Source organism: Acyrthosiphon pisum, chromosome A2 (genome assembly GCF_005508785.2).
Source record: "Acyrthosiphon pisum isolate AL4f chromosome A2, pea_aphid_22Mar2018_4r6ur, whole genome shotgun sequence".
Taxonomy (NCBI): domain Eukaryota; kingdom Metazoa; phylum Arthropoda; class Insecta; order Hemiptera; family Aphididae; genus Acyrthosiphon; species Acyrthosiphon pisum.
Window position 1 is genome coordinate 28,540,624 of NC_042495.1, and position 19,756 is coordinate 28,560,379.

Here is a 19,756-nt window from a genome sequence, read left to right on the forward strand (position 1 = left end):
TCGCTAGTACCTGATGTCATGATAATATTACGTAGTACATTAGTAGGTCCATAGGGGTTGTAATGTAGTGCATTTCATAGCAACTGAGACTCGACGCTAACGCCTTTCGTGATGGTTTTTTCTCAGACCAGGGGTTTTCAAAATAGGATTGGCGATTGAAAGTTAATCAATTATCAGGCCGGTGGGAGTGGATCTGTAATGGGGAACATGCAAAATAACATATAAATGATACACAGCGTCCCCGTTACATCTTATCACTTTCAATCGCAATAGAAATATGTAAGGCGGCCGTTTCATAGCGAATGGTAAGATCAGCTGGATTATAGGTATTGGGTAAGTTTTAAGTATGAACTATGAAGTATGATTCGTTGAATATCTTGTTTAATAAATGTATAATATGAAAAAGTGTAAAATATGCGTTATCAATTATAAACTTGTCTCGCATTAGTATGCGCTAGTTTTAGAAACCCCAATGAAAAAACACCACGAGGCGCGTTAGCATCGAGTCGCAGTTGCTATGAAACGTACTGTAATATGACGTATCAATGGTAACATAAGATAGACACAAAATCCAAGAATAATATTAAATTAAATCGATAATATTTAAAATAAAAATAAATAAATATTTACTTGTCATAAGAGTAGTGATCGAATAAATAGGCGAGGATGGCATCGTCCCATTACTTGTCGAAGGAGTTAATTTTATGTTATATTTAAAACCCGGAAGAAGATTATCCAAAACGTGACCACTATCTGTGCTTGATAGAATTTCTTGTACATCAGATATTTGATTTTGTGATTGATTTGACATTAACGTCAAAACATATTTCGTAATATTGCATTCTAGTCGATTTGAGATACTCTGTACATTTTACAAAAATAATAATTTGCTTATTGAACAATTACGAATAATGAATTTTATTGGATGTGTTAGTATTAATATTCTCAAGAGGACGCCACACCCCATGTGTTGTATCCGTCTTACAAACGTGTAACATACCAAATCTACGCTCAGAAATTCACGTTTTATGCCGTTAGCTTGAAAATTAAAGTGAATCGACCTATTATAAAACTTATGGTAAGAATAATAATATCTGTGATTTGTTGGAAGTTTTTTTAAGATAATTCAGTTTTTAAGTGAGTTATGAGCATTTTTAATTTATATTTATTTTACACGCATAACACACATAAAAACTGGATTATCTTAAAAAAAATTTCCAACAAAACACAGTTAATGTTCTTACCTTAAAGTTTCATAATAGGTCGATTCACTCAAATGACATAAAACGTGAATTTCTGAGCGTAAATTTGGTATGTTACGCGTTTGTAAGACGGATACAACACATGCGGATATGGCGTCCTCTTAATTCGTTAGCTATACTGTATGTATATTTTGAACTAGCAAATTAATGAAGTATATAATTGAAAGTTAATTAAAAATAATAATTCTTACAGATTTAAAATTAACTATATTACATTTTTCTATATTTGTTTCAACACTTACTATGCTCCATGTTATGTTGATGCTTTGTATTCCTCTCATTAATTTTATGTTGTAATCAGTTATTTGTGGTTCTTAAAAATGTATTAGATATATTTCAGTGGCGTAATCTGGAATATTTATTGGGAGGGGGAGGAGCAGGGTGATATAGATAAATTATTTCTAAGATAAATCAACAGGGTAGTGCCCCCTTACTTATATTATATATAAAAAAAAGTGTGTGTCCAAGCTCGTTCGAATGAAGTGAAACATCTTATTTCGTAGTGTTTAGTGATATCTGGGCCTGAAAATTACTTATCTCGCAGCAAGGATTTGCATGAACCGATAGAATCTTATGTTCAACTTCGTGATACAAAAAATAATTTATTTGTTTGATTCTTTCAAATTAAAAAATCATAGTTGATATATCCCTCATATAGGTATCTCTCCCGTGAACACTGAACACCCCTATGATATTATTCAAAAGAATATAAATAAATATAAAATGTGATGCATGAGGAACCTATTTTTTAACTACCTATATTGTTTTTTAGCGTTCTTAATTATATAAAAATGATAAACGCATTAATAATATGCATATAATTAAATATAATATAATGAATATAGGTAAATAATTGTTATCAATAATTTTATCTGTGTTTCGATATTTTCTTTGTGTTATCAATAATTATTTCTAATCTACTATAAATTAATACGTTTAGAAGGAAAAAAAAATGTTCACATTTTTATTGAAATAAATAAATTGAAAAATTTCAAGTGAAATATTTCAAATTCAGAACCCTAATATTACAATATACAGTTATACAAAACGTTAACAACGTCATTAACGTACATACATATTATAATATTGAAAACTAAAATGTTATTTTCATTTAAAATGATGTTAGATATTTAATTTTATCTATATTACCATGATGAATAATTGTTTAGTTTGTTCAATTGAAATTGGAGGATTTATTGTTAATATGTAATTAATGTTTGGTAGGTACTTACGCATACACTGGGTTTTATATTGACCATATACTATACTCTGTTCATTAAAATCCCCATCATCTGCAATTAACAAAACTCCAACCATAAATTTAGTATCCGATTCTAAGTCTCTGATAACTTCTAATGTAACGTTATTGGTGTTGCTTATTGGTTTAATTTCGGAGGTTCTAAATGTATTTTCTATTAAAGACTATAAAAAAGTAAGAATTAGTATGTATGTAATACTATGTATGTATAATCACATTTAATGAATGCACATAAAATGATTCGATAGATATTATCTACTATATCAACGGCATCATTTGAATACCCATATTAGTCTACGAGTTGCAAAAGACCCTATATTAAGTAACTACATTAATATACATATAAATTCAAAAATTGATAAAATTGTAACTTTTAGGATCTCGTCACTCGTTTTATTAAAATAGAACGTGAACGTGAACGACGTTTATATTTTTAACGAACTTGATCAATTTTTAAGACGTTCAATTTATTTATCCTTTAATAAATATATTTATAAAATATATTAATTAATATATATATTAATATATTGTATAAGTCTAAATAGTATTTTTATTTTCGGCTTGAGTTTTATATATTTATAGGCTTTTATATTAAAGGCTCGGTCAAACAGAAAGCGGGCTAACCGCGCGGGCACTGTAAAATAATACAAAGACCGCTTGCCCGCCAAAGTTCGCGTACCCATAAACCAGGGTGGACGAAAAGTCCGGGTACAAAAAGTCTGGAATGAAAAAAGTTGTACAAAAAGTCCGGATTCATTTTTTGATTTCCGGACAAAAAGGGTAAACGGACACTTTGTACTATCTATTGTTTGAGTTGCATACCGCGGACACTTTGTGCGGTAAAAATAAATTGGTAAACATCGAACGAGGACACTCTGTACGGTAAAAATAAATTGATAAAAATCAATGGCGGACACTTTGTACGATATAAATAAACCGGGAAATATAGTCGGGGCATAAGATAAAATTGAATTGCTCAAAACTTTAGATCGCGAATCGTGATGGCAATCAGTACCTATGAGACATGAGTTTGGTGACACAATACACTCCATACACAACCCATTCTTCAAATTTGGAACGTCAGAAATCAAACGATTAATAATTCACATAGGGCAAATAATTTTAGCGAAGGATGGAACAGTTCATTCTATAAATAAAATTAGTTGGATCGGCTAATCCTACAAGTTTCTGGAGTGTTTTGCGATCTTTGCAATTGGACGAATGTGCTAGTAATTTAAACAAAAATATAAGAAAAAAAAAAACACAAAAAACAATCCACGAAGCCTGTACACAGCACGAAAATAAAATAATTACAAATACACTATTACTTTGAATTAATTTGCCATACTTATAGTTTTTAAATTTATATATTATCATTAATGACTTATAATTGACAGTGGATTTTTTTAAAAATTCACGAAGCCTGTAGATACCACAAATTATTATTATTATTATTTATGTCTGTTAACTAAATGTGTTTTATAATAACAAATTATGTGATAATGTGATAGGTACTATATTATACACACTTATATCTACCTCAAATAGTACAAACTGTCCGCCACATACATTTTATTACTACCTAAAATAGTACAAACTATCCGCGGTTTTAATTTTTTCTAGGTGACCGTACAAATAGTGTCCTACAACCGACAAAAAGTCACCCTCTGCTTGACTGAGCCTTTCCAGCAGGTAAATGATTCATAAAAAAAATGTATAAAAATAAATGAACGACCCAATGAACGCGTTCATTTTTTGAAAGAATGTGAACGCGTTCTTTTGAAAAAAATACGAACGTGAACGAGTTCCATTTTTAAGGACTGAATGTGAACGTGAACGAGTTCATTTTTTTTGTGAACGTTCCGAATACTGACCATATGAATGGCATGATTTTATACCCATATTAATCTACGAGTTGAAAAAGACCCTATAGTATGTCACTACATTCCTCCATATAAATTCAAAAACTCATAAAATAATAATTTTTAGAATGTAGTGTATCTCCTATTTTATTTATTATTAAAAAAATACTGTAGTGTGTCAAAACGGTGACTGTTGAACAGTTAAGTGTGGATATATTACTTTTTGCAACTTTTCAACTCAATTACATAGTAGAATTTGATACTAGGAAAGATACATTATTACATGACGTATGCATTGTCATCACTTATGCAGAAATAAATACCAAACATGTTTTGTATTAATTGCAATAACCTTATAAAATAATTGATAATATTTTGGCTTTATAATTTTGTCTCCTCCTTTTATATTATTTTCTTGAAAATCCAATTCTAGTTCAATCGTGTCGTAATCGGCAAAACGCAGTGTAGGTGGGTTAATGAAGTATGGATATTCTATAAAACCAAAAACATAACAATATAGTTAGTAGAAATTAGTAAGTACAACATTTATTATACTATCAACATTGTATATAATAATATAATCACTGAATAAATATTAAAATCAAAGTTTAGATGAATAGTTTAGTTTATGAGTTATAAGCAAAGGTGGGCATTAACTAGTGAAAAAGTTAATTTTTATTAAACTTTTTAACTTAACTACAGTTGAAATAACTTAGCTATTCTCAGTTGATTTAAAAAAAAAACCATCAAGTTAAAAACATTTTGAAATTTTTTGTTTATACGTAAATATTACTGTATCAGTATAAAATAAAAATAATCCATTACAAAAACACAAACATTTCTGTTCTTTTTCTTGATAACATGATTTTGTGTATATTAATATATTTTATTAAGTTGTAAATTATATATTATGCGAGTTGCAATTATAAATGTTTTTAATAAAATTGATAATTTTAAATTACAAATTGACAATTTTTATATTTTAATGTTATATAACTTATAAATTATAATATATATGATGGTCAAGTACTCATCTTCACGTATTATTACATTCAATTGCTATACGATATAAAAAAAATATGTTTGTTAAATTATTAATTTGAGATGCGTATTGTTTAAATTGTAAATAATAGTAAAGTAAAAGTAAAATGGTATACAGTGTACATTATCATAAAAGTTCTAATAAATATTCTAATCCACAAGTGTATGGGTTTTCTGGCAAACCAAATGTTTTACGACTAAAGACCATAGAGGTATAAATGATTATGTGGACAGTTTTTATCAGATTCGCAAGACAAAGGGGAGTAGCTGGGATTATATTTTAACCCCAAACTTTCAAAGTTGGATAACTTTTGAAGGGGTTGAGCACAAACGACGGGGTTGAAAGTACACACCAGCACAAACGAAGCACAAACGAATGGAGTTAATTTTGTTCCGACATTCCAAATTGGGAGGCTAAGCATGTCCCCAGCCCCCATACTTTGAAAGTTGAATAACTTTGGGAGTAGTTGAGCATAAACGATGGGATTATAAGCACAAACCTGCACAAACAAATGTAGTTAATTTTGAGTCGAAGTTCCAAAGTAGGGAGGCCGGGTATATGGAGCTCAACAGTCGTTTCCTTTTAATCAAATGTATGTAGTTATTTAAATACTCACAAACGATAAAAATGAACATGTTAATTCTTAATTGTGATTCTGTTTCAGTTTAGGATAAAGCTGTTTACTGAGTACCAGGTCTATAATTACAACTAATTTATAACTCAATTTTTAATATTTTGTTAATGCATTGAATAATATTCTTATAATATATAACCTGCACAAATCATATTATTAATTTGATCAAAATTAAAAATAATAAACAGTTATGCAAATATGCAAATATCATATGTTCGGTACAGAACAACAAATACGTCGCGTACACTCACATACGCGCGTGCGTACGTCTTCCACGGCCGCCGCTGAACAGTGCCGTCGCCGTTGCAGGACGGTCATCTCTTCCCGTTGGCAAAAGGTGTTCTCAATCGATCAGCTTATGTTGACGACATAGTTGTCGGTGCCGAAACGGAGGAGCAACTTCTACGTCGAAAAGAGGCAATCGTCGATTTGCTCCACAACGGGGCTTGTGAACTGAGCAAATGGACCAGCAATAGTGCTCTCGTCTTAGGGTCCATCAGTCCTGACCATCGTGCGAATTCCGTATCATTTGACCCACGGGACGAACATTCGGTGAAAGTTCTTGGGTTACATTTGAACACCACTAATGACAGTTTCGCCTACCATACCAGCATCCCTCAGCCTCGTCTACCAAACGGCAAGTTCTGTCTATCATTGCACGCTTGTTCGACCCCATCGGGCGCTTTGGGCCCGTTGCTATTGTGGCAAAGTACTTTATGCAATCACTGTGGGGCAATAAACTCGGGTGGGACGATCCAATGCCAGAAGAGTTATTGTCCACGTGGCGGCAATTTTGTTTGGAACTGCCAGCTGTCTTTGAATTAATTCTTCCTCGTCATTTTCCGGTGACATCTCAGCAAGACATTCAATTGTTGAGTTTTGCAGATGCTTCTACTAAAGGTTATGCAGCGACCATTTACCTACGAATTGTCAATGCAGATGGAGATGTGTCTGTCAAATTGGTCACTTGTAAAACTAAAGTTGCCCCTCTTAGGACCATCACTACCACCGAAGCGTTGTCCATACCGCGTTTGGAGTTATGTGGTGCGTTACTACTGGCACAGACGCTTCAACACACCCACTACGTCCTTTCGTCTGAAATATCTATATCTCGCATCCGAGCGTGGTCAGATTCATCTATTGTGTTGTCGTGGCTGACATCAGATCAGAAATATTTCGAGATCTTTATCACCAATAGAGTCGCGAAAATCCACCGGCTTATACCTGATTGTGAATGGAATCATGTATCGACAAGTGACAATCCGGCGGATCCTGCCTCTCGCGGGCTTTTGCCGCGATCGACCGTGGCATCAAGAATCTACTGGAACGGTCCCGACTTCTTACAGCTTCCGGAAGAACAGTGGCCAAAGTCTAAACTCTCTCCATTAAGTCCGGATCAGTTGCCCGAAACTAGACCTAATATCACCACAATGTTAACCGTGTATGTTCAATCACCATCGCTGGAATTGTTCAGTCGTTTTTCTTCACTCAGCAAACTGCAACGAGTTATGTCATTTGTTCTCCGATTTCTGCGTCGTCTCCGTCACCAGTCTGTCAACGTTGGACCATTGACATTAGCGGAACGCGAAGCAGCATTACGTGTCGTCGTACAACGGACTCAACAACACTACTTCTCGGATTTGTCAAATATGTTAAGAACCAAGTCTGCCGTTACACCATCCTCCTTGGCGCAACTGGCGCCTTAAACCGACGTTAACGGAGTCATACGTGTTGGAGGTCGCCTACGATTCTCAGACGTCCATCAGGAGGCGAAGCACCCGATTCTTCTGCCTCGATCATCACATCTCACGGACTTGTTGATCAGACACTATCACTTATCCTTTCTTCACGGTGGGCCGAAGTTAATCATATCAATGTTGAGCCAGAAATTTTGGATTTTGTCCAGTCGTGCCGCTGTACGACGTGTCATTTTGCCTGTGTCCCTTGCACACGCCACAAGGCCGTCCGGCCCCAGCCAACCATGGCTGATTTGCCACCCTTTCGTGTCCAGCCTCATCGACCATTTTCCCACGTTGGAATGGATTATGGTGGTCCATTTCTCGTGAGGGAGCATCGCCGAAGAAACGCTCAAGCCGTTAAGGTTTATTTGGCATTGTTTGTATGTATGTCTGTGAAGGCGGTTCATCTCGAGGTCGTCACCGATTTGACCACAGACGCCTTCCTTGCAGCATTGGATCGTTTTATTGCACGACGCGGAATTCCAACCAACTTGTATTCAGACTGCGGCACAAATTACGTAGGTGCGGCACGGCAACTTAAGTCTCTCTTTCGTGATGCTAAGGCACAAGACCGTTTGTCTTTGCACTCAACTTGTACATGGCACTTTAATCCTCCGGCCGCACCACACTTTGGTGGCATTTGGGAGGCTGGAATTAAGAGCGCCAAGCATCACCTCAAACATGTCATACGCCAACAAGTACTTACGTATGAAGAATTTTATACCTTGATCACTCGCATCGAAGGTATACTCAATTCCAGGCCTATCACACCGACATCGTCTGACCCGCATGACTTAAGTGCGTTGACCCCAGGCCATTTCTTGATCGGACAACCCATCCATGCACTTCCCGAACCCGATATCACTGATACAAGGATCAACAGGCTCAATCGATGGCAACTAATCAGACAATGTCACCAATCGTATTGAAAAAGATGGTCCCGCGAGTATTTGTCCACACTTCAATCCCGTCACAAATGGTTCAAACAGTCTCCGAACCTGAGAATCAACGATCTGGTAATCGTAGAAGCTCCTTCTCGGCCACCAACGGAATGGCGTTTGGGGCGCATAATCGACGTTCACCCCGGTTCCGACGAAGTCGTACGGGTCGTCTCTGTGCGCACCCAGGATGGTGTTTTCAAGCGTCCGGTTGTGAAGCTTGTGCGGTTGCCTATCGAACCGTAACCATGCATTTCCATTTCCTCAATTCCTTCTTGTCTTAATAAAACCACTGTATTTTCTTTCTTTTTTTTTTTATTATGTTTTGCATGTATAACTGTTAGGGAGATTGGAACCACTTGGTCGACCGCGAAATTCAACAATACCAGTCTTTAAGTTCTGCCTCATTTTGAAAGTCCTTCGTCTTTCAACGTGGGGAGGAAATGTTCGGTACAGAACAACAAATACGTCGCGTACACTCACATACGCGCGTGCGTGCGTCTTCCACGGCCGCCGCTGAACAGTGCCGTCGCCGACACAGCTGTTTTTTTGTCGCGACCAACCGTTGCCGCCGGTCATATCAGCGGTAGTGGACGCGTTATCTCGAGTGTGTATACGCGACGTTCGTTGCACCGACGTTGTTGTTGTCGTATCAAAGTGTGTGCGTGTATGTACAAAGGTCCGACCGTCAGTGTCGACGTGCCATTTTTGTGCAACGTATAGTTCCGCAGCCGACGCCTTCCATTTTATTATTTTTGTTCTCTGTATTTGAGTGCCATCCGATTCACAGTCGGATGTGCTGACATTTGGCGTCCGTGTACCCAAAACTGTCGAGTTCTCCCGGTCTAACCGCAGAACACTCAAATACAGCGTCGTCGCACTGTTAATTTGGCGTGCTTGTCCAACGCGTAGTGTAATCGTGAGTATCTGTCACGCTCTGTGCTCGTGCAAAGTTCGCGACACCGCCGTCCACCACTTTCACCGTCATCGCCAGCAGTATCATCAGTCATCACTCAACACCTTCAACATCATCGTTCGTGCCATACCAGGTCGATCAGGTCGTACTTAACTCACACTCATCATTATAATTGTTATCATTGTTAATATTGTTAAGTGGTTCGAACCCTCTTTTTATTCCTGTCTGTAAACGTAATACAATTGCCTTTCATCGTATTTGGAGTTACAAAATTATTTTGATATATGTATATAATCTCTTTACCTTACTTCTATTTTTTTTTCTTTCCTTAATACAGTCCACTCAAAACGGTTACGTGTGCAGCCCACTCGCACACATCATAATTATTACCAGATAGGTGACAGTCACTAAACCTGTATAAAACTCTAATTTAAAAATTAAGTAATTAAAAGCCAGGTAGGGATAATCTTTCGTGCAGAATATTATGGATTTATTTGATTAAACAAAATATATTATGTCATTCATAAATACCTAATATGTTTGTTTACTATTAAATATTTATATCATTCGACGTATTTCATTAATTTAACCTAATTTTTAATGTTTTAACAAAATATTCTTACTTTCTCTACAATATGGTAGTATATATCCGACTGAACAACCATATAAGCAGACACCTGTATATTGATCACACATATTATTAAGACAATGCTCGGAACAAGTTTGTCTACAATCAGCTCCATATGTACCCATTGTACAGTCTAAATCATGAAATAATAAATATTCAATTAACTATTGATGACAGCACTTTTTTTGTATACAATCATATTCATCAAGTCTGTATATTTTTTATTTACCTTCGTTACACGATGGACCGGTTAGTCCCGCTGGGCATGTACATCCATAACTTGTACACATGAACATACCACGACACATTTTATCAGACCATATAGAACATACTCCTTTACAGTCAGATCCATAGGAGTTTACCCCACAACCTAAAATTAATTAATTATTAAATTGCAGTTAAGTCGTATCCAGACATTTAGTCTTTCAGACGCGGGTCTATTTATTTATTTATTCTTTTCAGTTTTATACACCAAAATAATGTTTAAATTGGTTTATATTTTTTTTACTTTACTACTTATTTAGAACATAATATAAATTTAAATTGTTTGATATTCCTTTTTTTTTGTATACAATTATTAAAGATGTTAAATTTATTTTGAATTTTTGTAATCTTAATTTATAGAAAAGGGATATAAATATGAGTAAGAGTTACTTCCCATGATTTAGTTACTTATAAAGCATTCGGCATTCGTGTAGCAGGTGATCTACTGCGGGGGTGGTGGGGGGTGACCTGCAAATTCAGGACGAGTGATTTACGTTTTAATAGTATAAAAACACTTTATATTTTTTTATTACAAGTATACGTCGTATCATACAAATATTCGTAAAATATAAAAATAAAAATAATTAGCCAAATATAATTATAATATAAATTACAGTAAACATTTTTAGAATCATTTAAAAATTTAAAAAAGTATTTTGAGGATTAACTGATCTCCACCATGCTTCAATCAGATGATGACAGTGGCGTCGGACAAGGGGGGGGGGGGACAGTGGGGGTAATTGACCCCTCAGATATAATCCAAGGGGGACAAAAGTATACTTTTACCCCCCCCCTACTACATTTAAATTAAAGGGTATACAATCGTAAATTACGTTTAATTTATACGATTACGTATTCAAAATTGGTCTCATTTTCATGAATGTATGAATGTGCCTAATAACATTATTATTATTATTATTATAATTATCGATTTATTATTTATTATTTTAACATAATACATACCTAATAAACATATTGAGTAATTTTTATTTATATATTGTTACTTTTGAATATAATTTCAGGTATAAAGTAAATATGTTTTGAGTTTTGTTTCAATACATAAATGCCTAAATATAATGTATCTATAAATATATTATAGTATACATAAATATTATTAATATTTATATTATATAATAATTATATCAATACATTTATATAATTCTTATATTATAATATATTACCTATATAAACATTAAAATAATAAAATATTAAGAAAGGTTTTCTGTTATTAATCACAAATAAATATATAATAGTTGTTAGGTGTTTTAAACTTTGCCCCCCCCCCCTCATGAAAAATAGTTCCTGCACCACTGGATGATGAGGTAAAAGTTCCGATGTAGTGCTATATATTTTTCAAAGTATTTTCATTTTAAGATGTGACCAAATGCATTCTATTTTCTGGGTGTTGGTTCCAGTTAGTAGGTCGACAAAATTTTTAGAATGGTTTACAGTCAAGTGATTATTACCTATATTATTTTGAAAATGTTTATATTGTTTCCATTTATCTGACACTATTGTTGTTCCTGGAAGTATTTCGTTTCAATTTCTGAACGAAGTGTAGCTCTATCTCGACGTTCAACAACAAAAATACGTTTTTCAAGAAAATCATCACACCGCCAACACATTCCAAAAACCCAAGGTCCTTCTACTCATTTGCCATAATTTATATTCCTGTTTTTAGGAGAAATATTTTCAGAATCAGAATCAGAACTATCGTAATCCGTTAAATTTGCACGTCTATGATCACCCAGTAGAATCCTGCCTCTATTGTATTTCCTTTTTTATTGCAGTAATGACTCGTCAATTTGAACACATTCATTAGGTCCACCCATAGTTTTCCGATTTTCATAAAATTTACAACATACATCGCGGCATAAATTGTACCAGTCTACTACTATTTTATTAGAACGTCCAGTAAGCCGACAAACGATTACAATACTCATGTCTTCTAACCAGTAAAAAACTAACTGTACAATTTGTCCCAGTGACAATTTAGAATTACATTTATTATTCAAATCCGTATAAGTAAAAAAATATACTGTATTGACGCAGAGACTGGAATGTCATGCATCCTTTTTTAACGCATCTTAAGCTTTGGTACTCATGTTGTTCGCCAGAAGAAAGTCATTTTTTTCTGAACACAATGTTTGTGTCAGAATCACATTTTTTACAATTTGGCGTGTCACTGTCACTGTAAATTGTGAAGTTGTAAACAATGTACAGTTGATTTTTCATCAATAATTATTTTATAAAATTCAGACGCACGCATTATAGACAAACTCCGACCAACGAAAAATTTGAAACCAACCTATCTAGCAACATTGCTAATGACTCGTAGTCATATTGTAAATTTCATTAATCGTTATCGCAATGCTGTCCCACTGCAATCTGCAATAATGTGCGTATAATAATAGTATAATATAACATTATAATAAGTAATAATAATTGTAGATCACCAACTACACCTTGTATAATACGGTAGATCACCTGATACACCTAAAAAGAGGTAGTAGATCACCTGACACATGAATGCCACCTCTTCTTTTACCTAATTAATTAAGTTTTATTAGTAATAGACAAATATAATATTGATGGATCAATAATATTTCGGGGACGTGGTAGAAAGGAGATCCGACTAAATATTTTATAGAGAGGACTGAGATATAATTGTATCTATCTATTTGAATGTCTGATTTATTATTTTTAGTCCCTATACTTAAACTTGAAGAAAGATTATTATTTTTTTATGCATGTTTTATAATATAATTACTTATTTGACATTAAAATCTTATTTATTTTCTATTATATAATAGGTACACTTAAAACTGTGCTTATTTCAATATACGTAGTACCTATTCGATAGCTTATATAAGAAGCTTAGATTATATATAATGGACGGAGCTACGTGTGTTTTGCTCGTATATCAAGTTGTGTCCAAAATTCACTTCATTTCAGGGAACAACGCGTTATTGCGCATGGGTGGTGCCAAAAATCACTATAAAATAACGGCGGACTGAGATAGAATGCGGACTGATAACGAACAGTTGAGTGGGTGACGTGGAGCCGGGCCGATAATTTTAGGAGTGCAGAGGAATGCAGGAACGTGTGAGGAGAAATAGGGCAAGTGCAAATCTAGCGCTACCTCTTTATTTAATTATCTATAATATTGATATTATTTGTATGTTTACTATGACAGTAAATAGTAAAGATTTAATTTTTCCTTACCTGTCTCACAAAATTGCCCTTTAAAACCAGGAGGACAAATGCATTTTGACGATTGCTTAATAGAATACCCACCATTTAAACATGAACCTTGATAATTAGAAGGTTCAACTATACCTGTTAACAATAATAAATTACAATGCATTAAAAACTATTATGTTACGTCTTTATACAGATGAAGTATTTATAAATTGTATCTAAGGCTGTGAATTGAATGCACTAAAAACTATGAAATACGCATGCACTTAATAAAGCACTCATCAATTAAGGGATATTCAAAGTTATGTGCCTAGTTATTAAATTGATAAAAATGAATTTATGAACAATTTTAAAAACTTTTTATATTAAAACATTAATTTGTTGATAGTCTCGTGGAGCAGAGTGTATTAGATGATCAATTTACCTAACCTTAAGTTTAGTGTAGAGCACTAATAAACAATTATGATATCATAACATACTTTTTTCATGTTTATCAATAATTGTATTAAAATGTTTATTAATCAAATTATGTGGATTTTTAAATACATACGGTTTCCTAGAATATTGAATGGTTTTGGTTTTTTTCCAGAAACATGATCTACAGAAATAATTCGAACATCTTCTTCATCTGTGGAAACATTAAATATATAATATTATTATGAATTAACCTATTCAATTTCGATCGTTATCAATATTGAATATTCATTAAGTTTTGACGGATTCGATAAATCCCAAGATATACAGCAGTTAGGTACATCAGTAGTTATAATATGTCCTAAAAGTTCCATATCATCTTAATTGTCTATTTCCGTGGCTAATCAATATACTAAATAAGGAAATTCCTTCAATAGTCTATAATATGACAAATTTATGCCATTAAATTGAAATTATTATAGTTTACTGTCAAAAATACAGCATTTGAATAAATTGATGTGTCATGGACTTACCAATATAATTAGGGTGATACGAGATTTTTACCTATAATCTGCATTATGATTTAAATATTTTATATTGTTATAATTATTAAAACACGTATATATTACCTGTAAGTACCTCATGTTATAACTGTACATCATACCAAAATTAGACCTTAGCTTACAACCGACTATAAATTTCACTCAGAAGTCAGAATATGTGAATAAATTTAAGAGAACATAGGCATTTGTTGTCTCCGTTTGACAAGTGCCTAACATATCCCACATAACTTTGGAAAATGATTGAACTATTACGAAACTTGATGGTAAAACTATTATAAGTGTTTATATGTGGGTTTTTTAACGATACTTAACTTTTAGCAAATGTGGAGTATATAAAATAGCGTAAATTAAAAATGGTCATAAATTATAACATACTTAAAAACTGAATTATCGTAAAAAGTCAGATACAAACAAGGCTGGGCATTAACGAGCTAAAAATTAAAATTAAGTTAAAACGTTAAGTTAATTTTAATTAAGTTGATCAACTCGTTACTTTTTTTTTCAAATTAACTTTTAACTTAATAAGTTAATTTTTTTCAAGATTAACGTGTTACCTTCAAGTTAATTATATTTCAAAAAATATCTGAATTAAGTTAATTTTCGTCCGAAGAATAACGCAAATTTTTGAATGTGATTTTACTTTGATGTATCATTTTAAATTTACCCAGTAATTTTCTTGGACGTAAAGAAAAACTATCTAATAAACCATATAATATGACTGGAATTTTTTCTTTTTGCAAATAAGCAAATTTTAACTTTACACTAAGTTAAGTTACTTTTTTTTCAAAGTTAACTTTTAACTTAACGAGTTAACGAAAAAAAAAACGAGTAATTTTTAACTTAACTTAACTTAATTATTTTAAAATAACTTAACTTAACAAGTTAAAAAAAATCGTTAACTTGCCCAGCCTTGGATACAAACATATGTAATGTTCTTAGTATCAAGTTTTATAATAGGCCAATGTCAATAAACTCTAATTTTTAAAATAACGAAGCTAAACATGATCTGCTGAGCGTATGTTTGTCATGTACGGATTTGTAAGTCGTAGACAGCCATTGCCTGTGTAGCGTTCTCTTAAGTTATAGTTACATAAAAGAAAGTACACTACCTAAGTGGCTTAAAACCCACATCAGTTTTCATTTATTTTCAATCTTGATAAGTATAATTGTTTTTGTATATTTTACCATAATTCGAACATTGGGCAATTCGTATGAGTCCAAATGCAAAATATTGATCAACCCTTTCAGCTTGCCATCTGTCCGTCGTGGTTAATTTTAATGATAATTTATATTCCTGATTGTTCTTAAAATCAATGTTAGTAATTTTCAATGTTGTTATACCATTCTGAATGAAAAAAAAAATGTTATTGTTATAATTATTCTAACTTTTAAATAAAAATAATTATAATTTTTGATTCTCTCAGAGTCTATAGTAAAAAATATTAGGTACATATTGCTCCAACACGGTTGATAATATCAACGTATTATTATATTCATTGTTTACATCCATTGTAATAAAAAAAGGCTTGTCGGCTGAATTATATCTGGTATAATATGTCATCGTTAAACATGTTTGATCATCTTTATCGGGTGTCCAATAAAACTTGAAAAAATTACAGGTAGCAGATAAATCATATCTCGTGTAATTGTCCGACAAGCATTTTCCGAAGCTATAATATTCAAAAGCGTTATAGCATTTATTCAATTGGTTTTCTGAAAATGATTAACGCAGTATATTAGTATAATGTAAGTAATTGTTGGATTTTTGGAATTTATTTGAAATTTAAATAACATTGACGTTTTTAAAGTTACAGAACAGTGATTTGAATGCATTCGTATGTATGTTTTTTGTGGTTTGTAAAAAGAATATTAGTCTCCATAAAAATGTCTCTTTAAATTACTTTGGTAAATAGCTACACACTAATGCATAGTAATAATACTTGTACAAAATTAGACCTTGTATTTTGCACATATTCTTTGTATACAAGGTTCTTCATAAGTTATGGTTAAAGTTAAACTATTATAATACCTACTGTAAGATACAGGCCACAGTTACAACACTATTATTATTATTATTATTGTTAAAATGTATATGTTTATGTTTGTACGCCAATAATCTAGCATCCTCAGAAACGTCGAACAGTTCGTAGTCGATACTGTTGATTAAAATAAGTGTTTAAGACATCAATTATTTATATACCCAAATATTTTTCTCCTCGACTCTCAGTTTTTGTTTATATCCTCCGTGTAATGAGTAGGTATGCGGTCGTTTAGTCGTTACCAAAAGTAAATAAACTATTAATAAAATATCAAATAGTTTTTCTACTTTAATAAATTGAAGTTTTGTAGTCCTGACAAATTATATATTTAAGTAGAATAGAAATGGGTAAATAAATAGGTAACGAATAAAAAGCTAAATCGACTATAAATCAACCATACAAAACTGACCCATACATATCTTATATTTGAAATTAACTAGTTAGATTGCATTATATCTATATAAAGTGAGTTATTTATAGGTAGACTATATTGACCATCAAACATATTATATAAAGAAAAGTCCTACATATCCCTAGATGTCTTGATTGTGCGTTTAAAACAAAATTAAAATTATACTAACTTCAAATTGTCAAATACCAACAAAATAATAAATGTAAGCAAAATATATGTGAACAACGTAATGAATAATATAAATTGTGTTCAAATTACCTGAATCCGTCGTTCGATACACATTACTGGAACAACCACGGTATCCTATAGGTAATAAACATGATGTATTGAAAACAATCAAAAAATAATATACCTACGATAAAATTGCATTAAAATTTTCAAATATTATTAGGACAAATACTTTTCCGGGTAAGTGGGGGGGCAAATAAAATATATTGCTTACAAATTATAACACTTTTTTAATATGTCAATGTATTACCCATTTTAAGTCAATTAGAATCTGGGCTCTACTAATAAGTAATAACTCACCATCTAAGTCTATATTTTGTTGATTCCAATCATTTGAGTTATACGAAGTACTCATTCGACTATTATTCTGAAATGATCCAAGATCAATGATTTCTTTTATATTCATTGATATAGTGTGAATATCATCAGCGTTGTCTTGTATGGGCATTCCAATAGCATTAGTTCTTGAATGTATTTCAATAACTGAATTAATTCCATTGAAGGTACCTGAAACAATTCATGATTCCATTTAACATACAAAACAACATGCACATTTAAAGTGAAAAAAATTAATTAATATTTAATTATTTAAATATTAAGATTAATATAATTTCGTGGAGTATAATTTTATAATTTTGACATGTAATTTCAATACAAGCTACAAAGTACAATCAAATTATCTAAACTAATTTTAAGCTATTAATTAAACCACAATCGTATTCACACCATTTCACGGTAAGTACGTAGATTTATTTGCATTGACTTATTATTTTAATAACAGTTTCACTGAGTTGGGTGAAATGGATTAGTTGGGTTACATGTATGCAATTCAATTAAAATTTAACCCATCCATTACAGAATCTCATCGCCAACAAATTAATATTTGTCAAATTATCAATTAAGATTTATTTAGTTTAAATATATTTTAATAATCATGTAAGCCATAAAATATGTAAAATAGGTACACACTGTGAATTACGATAAAATTTCAATAAAATTGTTGATTATAATTTAGGAAATTTGAAAGTGGGCAGTCACTCTTTTTGTGATCCACATAGGTACTAAATAAAAAGAGTAGATTCATTTTTAGATTCTGAACAGAGCGATGAATGTTTTGATTTTACAGTGATGTGTGATTTTTTTTTTAATTTTTAATTTAAATTACTAATTTTCGTGTCTGTCACTAACATTTGGGACAGTAAAACTGCTTCAACTATATAACAGTATTGTTACGTACCTATTATCTATGTACAAAGTAGCACACGTTTCTAGTAGTATTTGACGATATAACTAAGAAGGCAATTAGTATAACATAACATGTTGACGTCATTGCAAGAGCGTATTGAACACATTATTAAACAATTCAACTATAAAAGTGTTGTCACACGTCTCTCCTCAGAAAGACTCAATACTCGTACGGGAGCATGCGAGTAGATCAGAATACCAAGTACTATACCCAAACTCTGCCTCATAACCGAATTTAGCCCCTTACTACGACCAACCACTTCAAAGGACACGATAATTTATAAGGAAGAGCATGACAAGAGCTTGTCGGACGGTTAGAGATACCCAAGACACTTGGAGGCAGGTTGTAAAACCAATAACAGTCTTAGGTATCATTTCAGAGTCAGGTCGTAACACCGCTCACCTCTCACCATAGCTTAAACATTGTAATTTCGTATTTAATATCGTTGATAAACACACAATGTATCCAAATACATCACGTATTCATTTTCTGAGTTGATATATATAGACGTCAGTTGGGACGTAACAGTATCCTGTTTGATGGTAGGTCAAAATTTAAAATTCCAAATGGTTTTATATTTTTTGATTTGTTTTGAACTGTATACAAACATTTACATTTTCCAATAAAATGTTATTTTTTTGTTAAAAAAAAAGCTTGAAAATTTAATATAAAGCTCTTTATATATTGTTACAATGACATTTGAAAAATATTAAAAATCCGTAGTCAAACATTTTTTTTAGAAGCATTTTAAGTTCAAATGTTGACAAAACACGTAAAAACCACGAAAATGTGCAAATTATTTTGAGTTAGAAATGAGTGAGAATTGAGTTAAAATTGTAATGGTCTTATGGTTATGTACTTATAGGTACAAATAATTAAACATTTTATACATTCAAATTGGCTTTCATTATTGAACCACTATTGTTTATTTTAGTAAAGCACTTTTTATTAAAAAAGCAAATAATAATAATTTACAAACCATTGTTGCTATTAAATGACGGTATATCTGTGACTCTATAAATTGTGGTAATATCAAAATCAGTATAAGCATCTAAAATAAAAACAAAATAATTATACAATATCAAACTATAAATATTCACCTTCATAAGC

The 19,756-nt window shown here is 32.1% G+C and overlaps 1 protein-coding gene across 2 annotated transcripts in view; it reads right to left on the reverse strand.

Moving 5' to 3' along the window:
* The window catches only part of LOC100169299, a 32,765-nt gene that overhangs the window by 10,767 nt on the left and 2,242 nt on the right, over nt 1–19,756 (reverse strand). For both annotated transcript variants that reach the window (XR_003839451.1, XM_008187910.3), the window contains exons 2-14: nt 19,626–19,697; nt 17,701–17,907; nt 17,431–17,475; nt 16,172–16,434; nt 15,907–16,066; nt 14,295–14,372; nt 13,769–13,882; nt 10,509–10,649; nt 10,275–10,412; nt 4,735–4,874; nt 2,495–2,684; nt 1,505–1,575; nt 631–862 (exon numbers count right to left, since the gene is read on the reverse strand). Coding sequence is in view for 1 of the 2 variants with exons in the window: in XM_008187910.3 (XP_008186132.1) it covers nt 631–862; nt 1,505–1,575; nt 2,495–2,684; nt 4,735–4,874; nt 10,275–10,412; nt 10,509–10,649; nt 13,769–13,882; nt 14,295–14,372; nt 15,907–16,066; nt 16,172–16,434; nt 17,431–17,475; nt 17,701–17,907; nt 19,626–19,697 (1,851 nt within the window). In the remaining variant the exon portion in view is untranslated. The remainder of the gene's footprint in view (nt 1–630; nt 863–1,504; nt 1,576–2,494; nt 2,685–4,734; nt 4,875–10,274; nt 10,413–10,508; nt 10,650–13,768; nt 13,883–14,294; nt 14,373–15,906; nt 16,067–16,171; nt 16,435–17,430; nt 17,476–17,700; nt 17,908–19,625; nt 19,698–19,756) is intronic.